We start from the raw sequence: 19,176 nt of genomic DNA on the forward strand, positions 1-19,176 counted from the left end.
CTGACCCCTGGGTGTGTCCCCAACAATAAGAAGTCTCACATCACCAGGTTCAAGTCCAACTGGTTTACTTGGTAGTAACCGTCACTAGCTTTCGGGGTTCTGTCCCTTCGTCAGGTGAGTGGGGTGTTCTGATCAGCCATGCCTGTAGGTGCTGGAGGCACATAGGTCACAGACCTCCCTCCAAAATAAGGTAAACCAGTCTGTTTGACCAGAAAGTGTCCCTTGTCTTTGGGATGGTCTATTTCCCATGTGTTCAGGCATCTGAGTTGCAGTCTGTTTATCTCTGTCGTTTTTAGTTCTTGCCCAATTGTCCCAGAGTGCTTTACAAATCGCCATTTTAGACTGGCTGTTTGGTCATGGAGGATACAGAAAAGATTTACCAGGATGCAGCCTGGTACAGAGAACACTAGCTAATGAGGAGAGGTTGGAGAAACCTAGTTTGTTCTCACTGGAATAACAGAGGTTGAGGGATGACCTGATAGAAATCTACAAGATTATGAGAGGCAGGGACAGAGTGGATAGTCAGAAGCTGTTTCCCAGGGTGGAAGAGTCAATTACTAGGGGGCACGGGTTTAAGGTGCGAGGGGCAAGGTTTAAAAGAGATGTACGGGGCAAATGTTTTACACAGAGGGTGGTGGGTGCCTGGAACTCGCTGCCGGGGGAGGTAGTGGAAGCAGATACGATAGTGACTTTTAAGGGGTGTCTTGACAAATAAATGAATAGGATGGGAATAGAGGGACATGGTCCCTGGAAGGTTTAAGGGTTTTAGTAGGGCAGCAAGGTTGGTGCAGACTTGGAGGTTCCTGTGCTGTAATTTTCTATGTTTTTTTATCTTTGGACTGTGGGAGGAACACAAGTCTCACAACACCAGGTTTAAGTCCAGCCAGTTTATTTGATAGTAATCCCACAAGCTTTCGGAAACAGTGTTCCTTCGTCAGGTGTGTGGAAGGTTCCAGAGCTTCTGACGAAGGAACACCGTTTCCGAAAGCTTGTGGGTTTACTATCAAATAAACTGATTGGGCTTAAACCTGGTGTTGTGAGAGTTCTCACTGTGTTTACCCCAGTCCAACGCCGGCATCTCTACATCTGTGGGAGGAAACCAGAGCACTTGGAGGAAACCCACACCGACACGGGGAGAATATGTATTGTCACATATATTTGGGATACAGTGAAAAGTATTGTTTCTTGCACGCTGTACAGACAAAGCATACCGTTCATAGAATACATAGGGGAGAAGGAAAGGAGAGGGCTGGCAATGTAGTGTACAATCATAGCAGGGGTGCCCAGAAAGATCAACTTAATGCGAGGTAGCTCTGTTCAAAAGTCTGATGGCAGCAGGGAAGAAGCTGTTACGAGTTATGAACTCGTAACGAAACCAAAAAGTCTCTCTCTCTTTGGAGAGGGGACAGACAAATTTGGTCTCTCTCTAAAGGGGACAGACAAATTACAGAGTGGAGATCTCTTGGTTTAACCCCTGCTCTGCATGTGTGTGTGTGTTTTTTTGCTGGTTGTGGTGTGACAGGCTGGGACCAGGAAGAACTAATTGTTCGCTGATTGGCCCGCCTCTTATTTCTTCTCGCATGACACAAAGCGATTACATTCTTGGAAAGTTCCTGGAAATATATCAAAGGCATTTCCGCCTCGGCATGTGACGCATTCTTGGCCCAGAGCCTGAGCAGAAACTGAGGCGTGGAGGGAATGAGTCTTAAAACAAGAACACACAACTGGGGCTTGCAATGAGTTAAGACAGCACACGCTCCAACCCACACAAGGGACACAGATCCAACAGCGCCCAGGTAATAGGCAGGGCTCCTGATCTTGTCCCCATTCTTTGTATCCGTTCACGGTTTGCTGGCTAGAATGTAGCAATTCTAGGAATTTCCATTCTTGGAATGGGTATTATTGGGGCAACCGAGTGGCAGGTTACCTCCTCCTCCTCCCTATTTCTACCAATTCTCACTCTCGCCCCCAGTCAGTCTGTCTTCAAGCCTTTTTTGAGTTTACAGTAGCTAGGAGCTGGGCACATTTACCAAACCTGCCCTCTTACATTTCCAGCAGAGATAAAACTAGCTGGGTGCTAAAAGAAGTTTTTTTTAAAATTTTGAATTCTTGTGTGGTTTAATCGATATTTATTTATTCTTAAGTTAACAGACACACAGGCTCTCTCTCTCTCTCGCCACAAATCCACGTTTAAATCGTTGGATTGGAAGAGTTTTCTTTGGGCAGTTATACCATTCTGAGCCTGCCTCCCTTTGGAAGACCATCGACGCTTTGTGAAGGATCCCATCGGATGCAGGATTGAAGGAGTTCAGTCCTTTACAAGCCTCCTCTGGCAGTATTCACGCGTCCGCTGACATGCTGCTCTGCCTACAGGGGTGAGTAGAAGTGCCACTGCTGTTTCCTTTTAAACACCTCCCCAATCGATTTGATTCCCTGGCTGTCGCTGTTTCGATCCCAATAAAGAGGAATCTGGGGAATACCGTGTGACTTTGGGACGGGGTCTGCACTCCAGCACAAGTCGTTGTTTAAAGGGCAGAACAGTTAAATCTCCTGCGATTTTACAGAATTAGTTAACTCTCAAAATGAGAAAGGAGCCTTTGTGAAAACTCCGGGGTTTATGTTTGACTCTTTATTACAATTGACAAGCAAATGAGACCGAGAGAGAGTTTTACTTAGACTGGGTGAGAGAGAGAGGTTAACTTAGACTGGGTGAGAGAGAGAGGTTAACTTAGACTGGGTGAGAGAGAGAGGTTTACTTAGACTGGGTGAGAGAGAGAGGTTTACTTAGACTGGGTGAGAGAGAGAGGTTTACCTAGACTGGGTGAGAGAGAGAGGTTTACTTAGACTGGGTGAGAGAGAGAGGTTTACTTAGACTGGGTGAGAGAGAGAGGTTAACTTAGACTGGGTGAGAGAGAGAGGTTTACCTAGACTGGGTGAGAGAGAGAGGTTTACTTAGACTGGGTGAGAGAGAGAGGTTTACTTAGACTGGGTGAGAGAGAGAGGTTTACTTAGACTGGGTGAGAGAGAGAGGTTTACTTAGACTGGGTGAGAGAGAGAGGTTAACTTAGACTGGGTGAGAGAGAGAGGTTAACTTAGACTGGGTGAGAGAGAGAGGTTTACTTAGACTGGGTGAGAGAGAGAGGTTTACTTAGACTGGGTGAGAGAGAGAGGTTTACTTAGACTGGGTGAGAGAGAGAGGTTTACTTAGACTGGGTGAGAGAGAGAGGTTTACCTAGACTGGGTGAGAGAGAGAGGTTTACTTAGACTGGGTGAGAGAGAGAGGTTTACTTAGACTGGGTGAGAGAGAGAGGTTTACTTAGACTGGGTGAGAGAGGTTTACTTAGACTGGGTGAGAGAGGTTTACTTAGACTGGGTGAGAGAGAGAGGTTTACTTAGACTGGGTGAGAGAGAGAGGTTTACTTAGACTGGGTGAGAGAGAGAGGTTTACTTAGACTGGGTGAGAGAGGTTTACTTAGACTGGGTGAGAGAGAGAGGTTTACTTAGACTGGGTGAGAGAGAGAGGTTTACCTAGACTGGGTGAGAGAGAGAGGTTTACTTAGACTGGGTGAGAGAGAGCGGTTTACTTAGACTGGGTGAGAGAGAGAGGTTTACTTAGACTGGGTGAGAGAGGTTTACTTAGACTGGGTGAGAGAGAGAGGTTTACTTAGACTGGGTGAGAGAGAGAGGTTTACTTAGACTGGGTGAGAGAGAGAGGTTTACCTAGACTGGGTGAGAGAGAGAGGTTTACTTAGACTGGGTGAGAGAGAGAGGTTTACTTAGACTGGGTGAGAGAGAGAGGTTTACTTAGACTGGGTGAGAGAGAGAGGTTTACTTAGACTGGGTGAGAGAGGTTTACTTAGACTGGGTGAGAGAGAGAGGTTTACTTAGACTGGGTGAGAGAGAGAGGTTTACTTAGACTGGGTGAGAGAGAGAGGTTTACTTAGACTGGGTGAGAGAGAGAGGTTTACTTAGACTGGGTGAGAGAGAGAGGTTTACTTAGACTGGGTGAGAGAGGTTTACTTAGACTGGGTGAGAGAGAGAGGTTTACTTAGACTGGGTGAGAGAGAGAGGTTTACTTAGACTGGGTGAGAGAGAGAGGTTTACCTAGACTGGGTGAGAGAGAGAGGTTTACTTAGACTGGGTGAGAGAGAGCGGTTTACTTAGACTGGGTGAGAGAGAGAGGTTTACTTAGACTGGGTGAGAGAGGTTTACTTAGACTGGGTGAGAGAGAGAGGTTTACTTAGACTGGGTGAGAGAGAGAGGTTTACTTAGACTGGGTGAGAGAGAGAGGTTTACCTAGACTGGGTGAGAGAGAGAGGTTTACTTAGACTGGGTGAGAGAGAGAGGTTTACCTAGACTGGGTGAGAGGTTTAACCTGGACTGTCTTTGGTTTTTTTCATATACAAATAACCTGTATCCACCCTGGGTTAATGTGGGTTTAATAAAGGCACTGTTGAAAAAAACACAGCCTTTAAACAAAAACTAAGTTACGTTCAAAGTGAGAATTCAAACGAGTACATTTTAATTTGTTTTTGTATTACAAAGTGAAATAAAGCCAAGTGTTATAGACCCGGAGCAGGAAAGACTTGTCCCATGGTGAATAAATCCAGATGTTTGGGCTGATAGAGGAACGGGCTGTGGTTCTCGGGGCTCTGGGGAATTATTGGATCTCTCAGCTTCTGGTGGGTGCTAGCCCCAAGCTTTTCAATGTAGCAGAATGTTGGGCTCCAAGCGAATAACTATTTGACTGTTTGGCTGAAGGTGTCCTGGGCTGCTGCCACCCAGCTGTACCTACTATCGGTACAAATGGACTGGGTGTCAAAAACAACCCGGGGGAGAGCGTGTGCAGGGTTTTTTTGTTGCACTTCCTACCCCCACCCCGGCTTTGAAACGTTCATTTATATCTGAGTTTCTCTGGTTGTTATCTTAACCTGAGACCTGTCAGGGAAATGAGTCATAAACCTTCACAGCTGGGTTCCAAGAAAGCTGTATGAGTGTGTGGAAGGTTCCATTACCTGTAAGTTGGGGTAGCCGCAGGGAACTAAGAGTCAACATGTTGCAATCCGTTGTCACACTTCAGGGATGCCTTTCACTTATTCCTACCTGTGAGATAATCTAAGCAGCCTTGAGTATGCCATGTGTTATCATGGAAATAAATTGTGATGTTTCTTTGTCTGAGCTGAAAGGGCATTGATGGGTAGATGCTGGCATTGGACTGGGGTAAACACAGTAAGAAGTCTCACAACACCAGGTTAAAGTCCAACAGGTTTAAAGCCACTAGCTTTCAGAACTGGCTTTTCCCTTGTCGGGTGGGTGGGAGTCAGGAAGTGAGCGTTCGCATCCCAGGCTGGTGTCTGCCTGCATTAAAGCAATCCCCAATGTCTCACATGGGTGCATGGCCAATCTATGTTGTACATGTAGCCAGCTTGCTGTTTGACAACAAGGGGTCAAAACTGGACACTGGGGGGTGCACTGAGTATCCTCAGCCCTCCTCCACCAAGGTAACTTTTAAAAAAATCCTTAATAAAAACAGAATGCTGCAAATACTCTGGCAGTAACCGTGGGGAGAGAAATAGGATTAATGTTTCGGTTCAGTGACCTGTTACTAGAAATGGGTGGCATGTTGACACAGTGGTTAGCACTGCTGCCTCACAGCGCCGGGGACCCAGGTTCGATTCTGGCCTCGGGTGACTGTCTGTGTGGAGTCTGCACATCCTCCCCGTGTCCGCTTGGGTTTCCTCCGGTTTTCTCCCACACTCCAGAGATGTGCAGGATAGGTGGATTGGCCGTGCTAAATTGCCCCTTAGTGTAGGTTAGATGGATTAGCCAAGGGAAATGTGTGGGGTTACGGGGATAGGGTGGGGGGGGGAGATAACCTGGGTAAGACACTCTGTCAGACAATTGGCGCAGTCTGAGTTGGGCCGAGTGGTCTCCGTCTGCACTCTAGGAATTCTGTGATTAAGATATGAAGTTAAGAGATGAAATCATTTTGGAGAAGAGGAGGGATTAAGAGATGAAATCATTTTGGAGAAGAGGAGGGATCAGTGAGGGGGTGGGGGCGGGAAGTCTGTGATATGATGGAAGGCAAGGGAGGAAGGAAAGAGCAGAGGTAGTGTGAGGACGAGGGGGAGATGGTGATGAGACAAATAAAGAAATAAAAGTCGCTTTTCGAGGAAGGATGGATGAGAAAAACTGCAACTGTCACTCGCCAAGAGCTGCCATCCAAAAAAACAAGAACAAACCTGGAATAGAGTTTATGATTTGAAGGAGTTGGACTCAGTGTTGAATCTGGAAGATGGATAAATGCTGAATTGTTCATTAAGCTTAAATGAAGCTTCATCAGAGAAATTTATGAGAGATCAGAGCCCAAGAGATCAGGTGACTGCGAACTCATGGTCACACTTGTGGACGGAATGGTGTTAAGTGAAGCCAGTGAAGTAATGGTATTGTCAGTGAACTAGTAATCTAGAGACCCAGGGTAACGCTCTGGGGACCTGGGTTCGAATCTCACCACGGCAGATGGTGAAATTTGAATTGAGTAATTGGAATTAAAATGATGACTGTGAAACTACCATCGATGGTTGTAAAAATCCCTCTGGTTCTCTAATGGTCCTTTAGGGAAGGACGTCTGCCGTCTGGTCTGGCCTGCATGCAACGCTAGACCCACAGCAATACTCTCTGAAACAGCCCAGCTGGCCACTCATAAGGGCAGTTAAAGATGGGCAATGAATGCGATGCTTGTTCCCTACAAATGAGTGAAAAAGAAATGAACACTAGGATGGTCTAGTCGGGCAGAATGGCCAGTTTTCGTGCCCAATATCCTGTGTAAACCCCTCTTCAGAAATGGAGTAAGAAATCTCACAACACCAGGTTAAAGTCCAACAGGTTTATTTGGTAGCAAAAGCCACTAGCTTTCTGAGCGCTGCTCCTTCGTCGGATAAGAAGGGGCAGTGTTCCAAAAGCTAGTGGCATTTGCTACCAAATAAACCTGTTGGACTTTAACCTGGCGTCGTGAGACTTCCTACTGTGTTTACCCCAGTCCAGCGCCGGCATCTCCACATTCAGAAACGGAGACGAGGGGGAGGTGAGGCAGGGAAGGGATGAATCCAGTGAAGGTGGAGAGGTGGATGGAAGTGAGAAGCAGCTTTCCAGGTCAGTGCTGGTGCAGGAACTGCCACTGATCCAGCCATCAAATGTACTGGAAAAGGAATAGGGCGGGAACAAATAATCTTCCACATGACCCACACAAAGACAGGTGTAGCTTGGACCCTTGCGGGGCTTACCCATGGCAACACCTTTTTATTTGAAGGAAGTGGGTGGAGTTCAAATATAAACAGCAAAAAACCCTTTGCAGGTCTGACACCATCTGTGAAGAGAGAGAGAGATAGGTGGAGTTGACATTTTGGGTCATTAGAACGCTTTTTATTGTTTCTTTCCTTACCGCCCACTCCGAGCTTGCATCATCATCTGTCTTGTCATTTAAACTTTCCTTCCCTTATCAGGCAGCTCGCGTTTTCATTCTTTCACCACTCGCCGCATTCCCATTCTCCCATCGCCCCATCGCTGTTCTGTCCCTGTCTGTGTGCTTACTGCTGAATCTGTTTAACTTATTCCAGTTCAGACGAAACGTCAGCGGTGACGCTGTCTCTCAGTTTCTCTCTGCCCGCTTGCTGATGGCTGACTCGCTTTTCCTTTCATTTCAGATTTCCAGAATGCTTTGGTGTTCTAAAAAAAAGAGACCTCCTCCCTTCTAATCTCATCACGATCTCCCCCCCCACCCCAGCCTCTGCCTTATCTGGTCACGATTACATCAGACTTTGTGGGAGCTTGCTGTGCGCCAATTGGTTGCCCTGTTTCCCACAACACATTGGTGACCTCACTTCACAAAGTGGCTGGAAGGCCTTTTGGACAACATGTGGGCTGTGAAAGTGGCTATATAAATTCTTTACACCTCTCTCCGGTTCTCTCCCCATCCTTCTGCCCTAAAAGGAAATATAACTCACAACCACCATTTGGGGTTAAAAGGTAAATACTTTTTAAAAACAACGTTTGATTCTCATTCAAACACAGTGGAGATAAGGAACTTGGCACACGTTCTTACAATGCAGCGTTCCCCTTCCAGTTAACACGGTACAGACCTACTGGCGGAGAAACTTAACACAAACAAAGTGTTGACTTAGTTTTTGGACTAACTTGTGCATTGGTAGAGAGAGTGTTAATCAAATCCGCGACAGAAGGTGCTCCGTATACAAGGACCCACACGAATATTGGAGCAACTGTACGCTTAGTGTAACCTTTCCCCAGAGTTACTTATGTAACATGCATAAAAATTGGAAAGCAGAAGGTGGTTATTGTGCTGGTTGACTACGACAGGCCCTGACTCGGGGCCATGGAAGGTATAGGCTGTAAGCGCGACGCTGCCTCGCGACAATCAAGAAAAAAATCCAGGAGCTTGTCACCCCCTAAGCTGCTCTCACACCAGTAACTTGGCAGCGCACCTACATGGAAAATATTGAACGATCCTATGGGGGCAGAGCAGGGAATAAAAGAAAGATAAAATGCGACACAGATAGTTGGGAAGAGCGTTGTGAATGTTGCTGCAGATAGAGGCGCTCCAAAGATTTTTAACTGACACTCTGGACAAATGTAAGAATGCCAAATTTCAAATGGGCACCTGTCCTGATGAGTGCAGGTTAAGGGCCCATTGAGTCTGCTCCGCCATTCAATCATGGCTGATATTTTTCACACCCCCATTCTCCTGCCTTTTCCCCATAACCCCTGATCCCCTTATTAATCAAGAACCTGTCCATCTCTGTCGAGCCAAATGCACTGCAGGACCCTATGATTCTCTCCTTCTCCCCTGTGTACTCTATGAATGGTATGTTTTGTCCGAAATAACACGCAGGAAACAATACTTTTGGCCGTATTCCAAAGCGTGCGACAATAATAAATCAAATCGAGGGGAGAGGATTAGCCACTGGCTGAGATTGTGTTATATTTGCTGTGTGTCATTCCTCTGGGAGCAATTGTGCTATCTCTTGGCTGAGCTTACACTCAGTGTTCAGTGTTGATGCCGGATAAATCAGCGCAAGGCCCATTCTCAATTTCTCTCCACTTGCCAGAGAGCCACAATTGGATGTTTATTTAGGTAAAGATTGTGCAATCCAATCATCTCCGGAATTGAAATGAGGCGTCATTTGAAAATAAACAGGTTTTATTTTCCCACATGGGTGTGAATGACAGCCACTGATCAACATGCTGTTAGGAATGAGCCTTATTAACAATCCTGATACTTTCAGTCACTTCCTCAGAATCTTTCCAAACCGGTTTTAATACCTGCAAGAATGTACCTCCAGTGAAACACTAGTGTATGTTTGAGTGTTGGCATGGCACATTCCTACAGTACAACAAGCCAAACAAGCTTGGCTGTTTTACTGCAATCGCCTCCCGCTGCCTCCCAAAGGCTGAACAGAGAATGCCTGAAGCTTTGGACCCAAAGTGGCATCCTGCGTTTGATGGCAGCAACTGAAAATCCAAAAGAATTCTGCTCCAGCGGTTGATGGGGTGGGAATAGTGGGATGACAAAAGACCATTCAGCCCCTCCAAACAGCCCATTAACTCTCCTGTCGTCTCCCCGATGGCGGTTGGCACTGCTGCCTCACAGCGCCGGGGATCAGGTTTCATTCCTGGCTCACTGTCTTGAGCGGAGTCTCCACGTTCTCCCGGTGTCCGCGTGGGTTTCCTCTGGATCTCCGGTTCCCTCCCACAGTCTGAAAGACGTGCTGGCTGGGTGCATTGGTCATGCTAAATTCTCCCTCAGTGTACCCGAACAGGCGCTGGAGTGTGGCGACCGGGGGATTTTCAGAGTAACTTCATTGCAGTGTTAGTGTAAGACTAGTTGAGAGACTAATAAATAAACTGTGCAGTAACTGTCCCCTTGACCCTGTTGTAAAGAAACTCACATCTTTCCTGGCTAGGTACATCTCAATGAGATTTGCAATTAGTGATGCATTTCAGGTATCTTGCTGTTTTACACATTGTGAGCTGTGAACTGGTGGCGAGGTTGAGAAACCCAAGTTTTAAGTCTAATTGTGTTTTGTAATCCGATCAGGAATGGAATGGAATAATATTTGGGAATTCCAAACCTGCTGCTGAGTTTCGATCCCTCCCGTTGTCCAGTCTAATAGTGTTGACTCCGACAGGTTGAACCTGGGGCATCCCCTGCACACACTATCCTGTGGCATGGTCTTTGGAAAACATTACTGATGAAATTAATCATTGCTGAGTTTTAATCTAATAAGTAAACTTAAAATATCTCAAAGCAGGAGAGAGGGGCAGTGAACTGGAGGAATTTTGGGAAGGATTTCCGGAACTCAGAGCCCTGGCAAAGTGGCAGTGGCAAAGTGATTGTAAAGCCAGCGATGTTCCAAAGTCTAGTGTTTGAGGAGCTGGGAAAGTTGTGGCTCTGGAGGAGATTACAGGCGTAGAGAGAGGCCAGGCAGTGGAGGGATTTGCAGAAGCCAAGAATTTTAAAATCAAAATATTGCTTAACTGGTTCAAAGTTGGAATAACTTCTGGAATCCGGTCACCTGTTTGATGACTCATGTTACACACTGGCTTCCTTTCCCAGCTGTACAAGTGGAGATTTTCCAATTAATGATAGAATCATAGAGTCCCTACAGTGCAGAAGGAGGCCATCGGGCAACAATCCCACCCAGGCCCTATCCCTGTAACCCCTCGCATTTCCCCTGCTAAACCCCCAACACTCAGGGTCAATTTAGCATGACCAATCAACGTAACCCGCACATCTTTGAACTGTGGGAGGAAACTGGAGCACTCGGAGGAAACCCACACAGACAGTGACCTGAGGCTGGAATCGAACCCAGGTCCCTTTTGCTGTGAGCCACTGTGCCACCCCATGTTTCATTGCCATTGATAATCCATTTGATTTTGAATGGATTCAGGCCAGTGGAAAATCTGGGTTATGGTTTCAGATTCATGTTGGTTTAATGGGTGGTCTTGTGGTGCAGTGGGTAGCCTCCCTGTCTCTAACCCTGTGGGGAGACAGTGGCTTGGTGCTTTGTCACTGGACAGCTAGGTGCCATAGAACAACGTGGTGGCACAGTGGTCAGCACTGCTGCCTCATAGCGCCAGGGACCCGGGTTCGATTCCCGGCTCGGGTCACTGTCTGTGTGGAGTTTGCATGTTCTCCCCGTGTCTGTGTGGGTTTCCTCCGGGTGCTCCGGTTTCCTCCCACAATCCAAAGCTGTGCAGTTTGGCTGGATTAGCCATGCTGAATTGCCCTTTAGTGTCCAAAGATGTGTAGGTTAGTTGGATTGGAGGCGGTTTGTGTGTGTGTGGTCCACATTAAAGTGCTCTGTCAGAGAGTCGGTGCAGACTTGATGGGCCAAATGGCCTCCTTCTGTACTTGTCATTCTATGAATTACAGACTGGTAATTCATCTGGGCCTTTCTCTAACGCCCCTTACCTGGTCTGCCTTACATGTGACTCCAGACTCTTAAATAAACTATGGACAAGGGCAATTAGGGATGTATTTCACCCCAGGCAAAGCTAGCACCCTCATGAGTTTGTTCAATAACTAGTTGCTTACTATTGAAGGCCTGCATTCACGACATATGGCAGCATTCCTCGCTTTTCCCCCGTGGCTTCACTTGCTTTTTGTTGGTTAAAAAACCAGCCTCCCATCCATTGATTCTGTCTACACTTCCCGCTGTCTCGGCAAAGCAGCCAGCAGAATCCAGGACCCCCAGGCACCCCGGACATTCTCTCTTCCACCTTCTTCAATCGGGAAGAAGATATAAAAGTCTGAGGTCACGCACCAACCGACTCAAGAACAGCTTCTTCCCTGCTGCTGTCAGACTTTTGAATGGACCTACCTCGCATGACGTTGGTCTTTCTGTACACCCTCGCTATGACTGTAACACTACATTCTGCACTCTCTCATTTCCTTCTATGTGAGTGGGTATGCTAAGGTTCATTTAGACTCGAAACGTCAGCTCTTTTCTCTCCTTACAGAAGCTGCCAGACCTGCTGCGATCTTCCAGACTTTTCTCTTTTGGTTTTGGATTCCAGCATCTGCAGTAACTTGCTTTTATGTTGGGAAGGAAATTGCAAACATCCTTTTCCCTGTGTTTATGAGAATCACGCTCCACTGGGGCAAAGGTTAGATAGCTAATAACTCCCACGAGGGATTAGAAATACATTGTGAAACTCAGACCATGACTTAATATCCTCAGTGACTGTCTCGTCATCCTCCAGCCCCTACGTCTGACAGCTCCATTGGAAGGAAATGCATTCAGGCGCAGCCACTGTTGTAAACTAGGAAATGATGTGGATGTGCCGGCGTTGGACTGGGGTAAACACAGTAAGAAGTCTGACAACACCAGGGTACAGTCCAACCGGTTTATTTGATAGTAAACCCACAAGCTTTCGGGGTTTGTCCCTTCGTCAGGTGAATGACTCTCCACTCACTAGACGAAGGGACAAACCCCGAAAGCTTGTGAGTTTACTATCAAATAAACCGGTTGGACTGTAACCTGGTGTTGTCGGACTTCCTACTGTGTAAACTAGGAAACACAGTGTGCACACAGCAAGACCCCACAAACACCGTGAGGCAGCACGGTGGCACAGTGGTTCGCACTGCTGCCTCACGGCGCCAGTGACCCGGGTTCAATTCCCGGCTTTGGGCCACTGTCTGTGTGGAGTCTGCACATCCTCCCCATGTCTGTATGGGTTTCCCCCCACAGTCCAAAGATGTGCGGGTTAGGTTGATTGGCCATGCTTAAAATTGCCCCTTAGTGTCCTGGGATGTGTAGGTTAGAGGGATTAGTGGGTAAATGCGTAGGGATGTGGGGATAGGGCCTGGGTGGGATTGTGGTTGGTGCAGACTCGATGGGCCGAAGGGCCTCTTTCTGCAGTGTAGGGTTCTATGTTCTATGTGGAAGAGCCAGTTGGTGAATGAAATGGCATTGGTCAGCGAATTTTTATACGGTTGTGAAAAGCTACAAAGCATGTGACAAATGGGGAAAAGTGAGTTGCTGCTGTGCATGTTGGGTATGGTACGTATCGCTGCGACTGAGTGCCGGTGATAGAGGGAGTGAACATTGGAGGTGGTGGATGGATTGGGTAACAATCAAATGGGGACTACTTTATCCTGGGTGGTGATGAGCTTCTTGAGTGTTGTTGGAGCTGTGGGGGAGAATCCTGACTTGTAGGCAATGGACAGACTTTTGGACATCAGGGGATAATGCAAACCTCCCAATCTCTGACCTTCTCTTGTAGCCATTGCAGTGTTAATGTAAGCCAAATTGTGAAACCATTAAACTGTGGATGGAGCTGGGGCCTACAGCCCTGTGGTTGGAGCTGGGGCCTGCAGCCCTGTGGATGGAGCTGGGGCCTGCAGCCCTGTGGATGGAGCAGGGGCCTGCAGCCCTGTGGATGGAGCTGGGGCCTACAGCCCTGTGGATGGAGCTGGGGCCTGCAGCCCTGTGGATGGAGCTGGGGCCTGCAGCCCTGTGGATGGAGCTGGGGCCTGCAGCCCTGTGGATGGAGCAGGGGCCTGCAGCCCTGTAGTTGGAGCTGGGGCCTGCAGCCCTGTAGATGGAGCAGGGGCCTGCAGCCCTGTAGATGGAGCTGGGGCCTGCAGCCCTGTGGATGGAGCTGGGGCCTGCAGCTCTGTAGATGGAGCTGGGGCCTGCAGCCCTGTGGATGGAACTGGGGCCTGCAGGCCTGTGGTTGGAGCTGGGGCCTGCAGCCCTGTGGATGGAACTGGGGCCTGCAGCCCTGTGGATGGAGCTGGGGCCTACAGCCCTGTGGATGGAGCTGGGGCCTGCAGCCCTGTGGATGGAGCTGGGGCCTGCAGGCCTGTAGATGGAGCTGGGGCCTGCAGGCCTGTAGATGGAGCTGGGGCCTGCAGGCCTGTAGATGGAGCTGGGGCCTGCAGGCCTGTAGATGGAGCTGGGGCCTGCAGGCCTGTAGATGGAGCTGGGGCCTGCAGCCCTGTGGATGGAGCTGGGGCCTGCAGCCCTGTGGGTGGAGCTGGGGCCTGCAGCCCTGTGGATGGAGCTGGGGCCTGCAGCCCTGTGGATGGAGCTGGGGCCTGCAGCCCTGTGGATGGAGCTGGGGCCTGCAGCCCTGTGGATGGAGCTGGGGCCTGCAGCCCTGTGGATGGAGCTGGGGCCTGCAGGCCTGTAGTAAAATTGCAGAACCAGCAAAGGAGGCCTTATGGATAACACCTGTACCATTGGCCCTGAAGTTCTGGGTTTGAGTCCGACAGTAAGATTTGCTGCTCAGAGAAGGAGTGTTCACAATGCGGTTCAAGGGGCTGATGATAATGAACTCTTTAAAAAAAAATACTTTTTAAACTGGCTGCTGAGCCGTGAGGATAGGAGACGGGTACTTTGTGCAGACGGGGGGGGAGTGGGGGTAAAACCCATGTCGCTGTCTTCGCCACGGCGCCTCGGGTCGATATTGCGGGCAGTTAAGTGAGATGTTTTGTGGCTTCCTGCATTAACGAGGGACGTTCTCCTTTCCTCCCCGTTGCCAGACCTCTCCCCACTCAGCAAGCAGCAACGAACATCCCTCTGACCCGGGCCGCGGCTGACGTCATCCTGATCACGGAGACGCGGGAAAACCGGGCTGGGAGGAACGTGCCCCGAATGACGTTCCAGGAGGAGAATTCCGCGCCCGTGCTGGTGAATCAGCAAAACCAGGAAGCTGCCGAGAAGAGAGACCCCGAGGCGGATATGCAGTGCATCACCACCACACTTCGGCAACTGGATCTATCAGGTTAGAGCGTTCACCAAAACCTTCCCCCACCCCCTGCATTTACCCCATGCCCTTTTTGAAAGTTATTGCTCCAGTTATTTTGGGCGGCGCGGTGGCACAGTGGTTGGCACTGCTGCCTCACAGCGCCGGGGACCCGGGTTCGATTCCCAGCCTCGGGTCACCGTCAGTGCAGAGTCTGCACATTCTCCCCGTGTCTGCGTGGGTTTCCTCCCGGTGCTCCGGTTTCCTCCCACAGTCCAAAGACGTGAGGGTTAGGCTGATGGGCCGTGCCAAATCGCCCCCCTGAGTGTCAGTGGGGCATTATAAATACATGGGGGTGACAGGGATAGGGCCCGGGCGGGATTGTTGTCAGCGCAGCCTCGATGGGCCGAATGGTCTCCTTCTGCACCGTAGGAGAGCTTCTCCCTTCGAACTCCCAGGAAGTGAGTCCCGGATTGTAACGAGATGGATTTTCCTCAGCTTCCCGCTTACTTTTGGCCGATTATCTTGAATATTTGCTCCCTGTTCTGCCGATTCAGTTTCTTGGGGGCGAAATTTACCCTTCCACCTGCCGGGGGGAATTGGAGTGAGCGCGGGGTGGGCTGTGCAAAGGTCCATTGACCTTGGATGGGGGACTTTCCAGTTTCGGCGGGGGTGGGGGGGGGAGCGAGTGTGGCTGGAAAATCCCGCCTGTGTGTGTTGTAATCCTTCACAGTTTTGAATATCTCAATATGTCACATTTCACCTGAACCTTCTCCCCTCTGAGGGGGTGGGGGGTGAGTGGGTGGGGGTGGGGGGTGGTGTGGAGCTGTAGTGTATCTGGTATTCCCACGAAACTGACGTTCCTGTCATCGTCTTCCGGCATCTTTCCTCTCCCAGGCTTTGACACGCTCTGAGCTTTATAGAAATCATAGAAACCCTACAGTGCAGAAGGAGGCCATTCTGCCCATTGAGACCGCCCCGGACCACAATCCCACCCAGACCCTATCCCCACTTAGTCACCCCGTTAATCCCTCTAGCCGATCACACCCCGGGACACCAAGAGTTAATTTAGCGCGGCCAACCAACCTGCCCAGCACGTCTTTCGGACTGTGAGGGGGGGAAACTGGAGCACCCGGAGGAAACCCACGCAGACACGGGGAGAATGTGCAGTGACCCAAGGCTGGAATGGAACCCTGCCTGTCAGGCAGCAGTGCGAACCACTGTGCCGCCCATTTGCTGGTGAGCAAACACAGGTTGAAGAAATGTTGGTGATGGCGAGGGTGATAGGCTGTGGGCAGACTAACCAAACTCAGATCTGGGCAACTGCTGAGTGGAGTTGTCTTATCGCCCATCTGGGTACCCAAGACCCAAACTGGAATAACACCGCACACACCCTCCTCTGTGTCTCCAGGGCAGGGGGGGGGGGGGTGGTGGGGGTGGTCTCTGGAGCAGTGGGTGGGATCTTTGGGGTGGGGAAGGGGTGTCCAGGGAGTGAGGAGGGGTCTTTGGGGCAGTGGGTGGGGTCTTTGGGGCAGTGGGGGGGAGGGGGTGGTCTTTGGGGTTATTGGGGTGGGGGAGAGGTCCCCAGGGCAATGAAGAAGATCCTCTGGGACAGTGGGGGAGTCTCTGGGGCGGGGGTGGGGTCTCCAGGGCAGTGGGTGGGGTCTCCGGGGCAGTGGGTGGGGCCTTCAGGGCAGTGGGTGGGGGTCTCTGGGGTAGTGGGGTGGGGGACAGGTGTCCAGGGCAATGAAGGGGGGTCTCCGTGGTGGTGGGGGAGGGTCTCTGGGGCAGTGGGGAGGGTCTCTGGGGCAGTGGGTGGGGGTCTCTGGGGTAGTAGGGTGGGGGAGAGGTGTCCAGGACAATGAAGGGGGGTCTCTGTGGTGGTGGGGGAGGGTCTCTGGGGCAGTGGGGAGGGTCTCTGGGGCAGTGGGTGGGGGTCTCTAGGGTAGTGGGGTGGGGGAGAGGTGTCCAGGACAATGAAGGGGGGTCTCCGTGGTGGTGGGGTTTCAGGGCCCACTGCCCAGTAGGCAGCAGTGGGACCAGAATTCTGATCTCCCAGTGTTTGTTTGCGTTCACTGTTAATGTGTACAAGAGCAGGTGGGACCAGTTCTAATTCCCAGTTTTTAACTGGGTTATTTTCCCTTCTGGGTGGACAGGATGCTGAGGGGAGTTGGGACGAAGCCCAGACGAGGGAAATTGATTGGGCCGGTTAGATACTAGTAATACTAGAGGCTAATGAGTAAACTTGCCTGAGGGGGAGTGGGGAGGCGATTGAAGTCAGTTCACCTCCTGTTGGGTAGCATGGACCAGCTGAGTTGGTCTATATCTGTGCAATAAGCTGCCAACTGCACCCCCCGCAAATAAACTCCTCCTGTGGGGGTTTGCAGGGCCATTGTCTATTGGTAAAAGCCTGGTAGAAAGGTGAGCAGTTACTGTGTACAATGGCGGAGAGACCGCCTGGGTGAATTTGCCAACAGTGTCTAAAGGCGAGGTTTGATGGTTATCTCTTGAACTTTAGGGTGGTACTGGGGCTCCCTCACGGCCAGCGAAGCCAAGCAGCAGCTCAACAAGATGCCGGAGGGCACTTTCCTCATTCGGGACAGCTCGCACCCCTGCTACCTGCTGACCCTCTCCGTGAAAACCAACCGGGGCCCCACTAACGTCCGCATTGAGTACAGCAACGGCAAGTTCTGCCTGGACTCTTACTATCTGGCGAAGCCCAGGATCCTGGCGTTCAGTGAAGTCCTGAGCCTCATCCAGCATTACGTCTGCTCGTGTATCGTGGACCGGTACGACAAAGTGGCGGACGCGCCAGGCCTGCCACCCAAGGACACTGCCATCCACCTGAAACTCATTAAGCCTCTTCACCGAAAGGACTCCTTCCCCTCACTGCAGCACTTGTGCCGATTAACCATTAACCGGGTAACTCACCAAGTGGACAAGCTACCTTTGCCGAAACGCGTCCAGGATTATTTAGCAGAGTACCCTTTCCTCCTCTGAGACGGCGGGGGGGGGTCTTTATTATTCTCCTGTCCGAGAGGGGGGGAGGTCGAGGCGGGAGGGGGTTTCTTAGTGACGGCAGTGTGCGGTTTAGCGGGGGAGGGGAGTGGGGTTGGGGGAGGGGGTTCCTCTTGGCTGAGCGACGGTCGCCCTGCAGAGCTTCCCAAGGTGTTGAGACAGGGTGCAGGCAACATTGATATTTGAACATTCTGCACAGTTGGATAGACTTGTTGCTTCATTGCGTGGGAGAAGAAGTGGACACTTTGACAAACTTAAATGTGAACAAAATACATAACTAAAGCGGCAGACTGGACATTTCCCACTGAGTAACCACCATGTGACACAGATCTGCAAAAAAAAAACTCTACAGCCTTTGTATTATTGAATGCACTTTGAATATTTTTAGAATGAATAGTGTTTTTTTTTTAAAAAGACCAAAACTATAAAGTATTTTCTAATAAAGTATTATAAATTGCATTAAAAATTTCTCTACGAGAGAAGTGTTCACTGTAAAAGGAAGTGTTTGTGTGATTTACGCTGTCCAGGAGGGGGAATGGGATTGGTTTCTTTCTAATTTATTTGTGTCACAAGTAGGCTTACGTTAACACTGCAATGAAGTTACTGTGAAAATCCCCACACCCCGTTCAGGTACACTGAGGGAGAATTTAGCACGGCCAATGCACCCTAACCAGCACGTCTTTCAGACTGTGGGAGGAAACCGGAGCGCCCGGAGGAAACCCACACAGACACGGGGAGAACGTGCAGACTCCGCACAGTCTCTCAAGGCCAGGAATTGAAGCCGGGTACCTGGCACTGTGAGGCACTGATGCTTGCCACTGTGCCGCCCCAATCTGATCATCCTGTTGAATGGCGGAGCAGGCTTGAGGGACTGAATGACCTACTAATGAATGAGTGGATGTTTTCAAGAGGGTTGCTCTGTTCAACAGTCCACAGACGATGAGCTGGCAGAAGGAAATAAGATTTGTCTGAAGATTAGGGTTGTTCTTTTTTTATATAAAAAAATTTTTATACACTGGGGGGACATGCGCTGGCTGGCCAGCATTTATTACCCATTCCCCGTTGTCTGAGTGCAATTGAGAGTCCGTCGTACTGCTGGGACGCTGGAGTCATATTATAGGCCAGACCAGGGAAGGACAGCAGATTTCCTTCCTTAAACGACATTAATGAACTGGTGGGTTTTTCTGACAATGGTTTCATGGTCATCAGCAGATGCTTAATTCCAGAATTTATTTTTAAAATGCAAATTCCACCATCTGCCGTGGCAGGATTTTAACTCTGACTCTCCACCCGCCCCCTCCAAGCCCACGCCCCACCCATGCCCCCGCGCGCACCCCCCCCCCCCAAAAACATTGGCTGAGTTTCTGGATTAATAGTCTAGCAATAATA

General features: G+C 49.9%; 1 protein-coding gene across 2 annotated transcripts; it reads left to right on the forward strand.

Annotated features, from left to right (window-relative positions):
• The first annotated feature begins 1,667 nt into the window (after positions 1 to 1,667).
• Positions 1,668 to 17,797, forward strand: LOC145341322 (cytokine-inducible SH2-containing protein-like). 2 transcript variants are annotated; one of them, XM_080186233.1, is made up of 4 exons: positions 1,668 to 1,796; positions 2,145 to 2,375; positions 14,567 to 14,808; positions 17,288 to 17,797. In XM_080186233.1, exons 2-4 carry the CDS (start codon positions 2,356 to 2,358, stop codon positions 17,767 to 17,769), a joined length of 744 nt encoding a protein of 247 aa, XP_080042359.1. In that variant the 5' UTR covers positions 1,668 to 1,796; positions 2,145 to 2,355; the 3' UTR covers positions 17,770 to 17,797. The 2 variants fall into 2 exon arrangements, with proteins under 2 accessions (XP_080042359.1, XP_080042361.1); XM_080186235.1 differs by having other exon boundaries at positions 2,152 to 2,375.
• Positions 17,798 to 19,176: the final 1,379 nt, after the last annotated feature.

The sequence above is a fragment of the Carcharhinus amblyrhynchos genome, chromosome 3 (assembly GCF_965287045.1).
Source record: "Carcharhinus amblyrhynchos chromosome 3, sCarAmb.v2.hapA, whole genome shotgun sequence".
Lineage (NCBI taxonomy): Eukaryota > Metazoa > Chordata > Chondrichthyes > Carcharhiniformes > Carcharhinidae > Carcharhinus > Carcharhinus amblyrhynchos.

Excerpts from the sequence above, each read along its gene's own strand:
- LOC145341322 (XM_080186233.1), top strand. The coding sequence starts at position 2,356 with ATGCTGCTCTGCCTACAGGG. Across the intron at positions 2,376-14,566 it reads ATGCTGCTCTGCCTACAGGG|ACCTCTCCCCACTCAGCAAG; the intron begins GTGAGTAGAAGT and ends CCCCGTTGCCAG. Across the intron at positions 14,809-17,287 it reads TCGGCAACTGGATCTATCAG|GGTGGTACTGGGGCTCCCTC; the intron begins GTTAGAGCGTTC and ends CTTGAACTTTAG.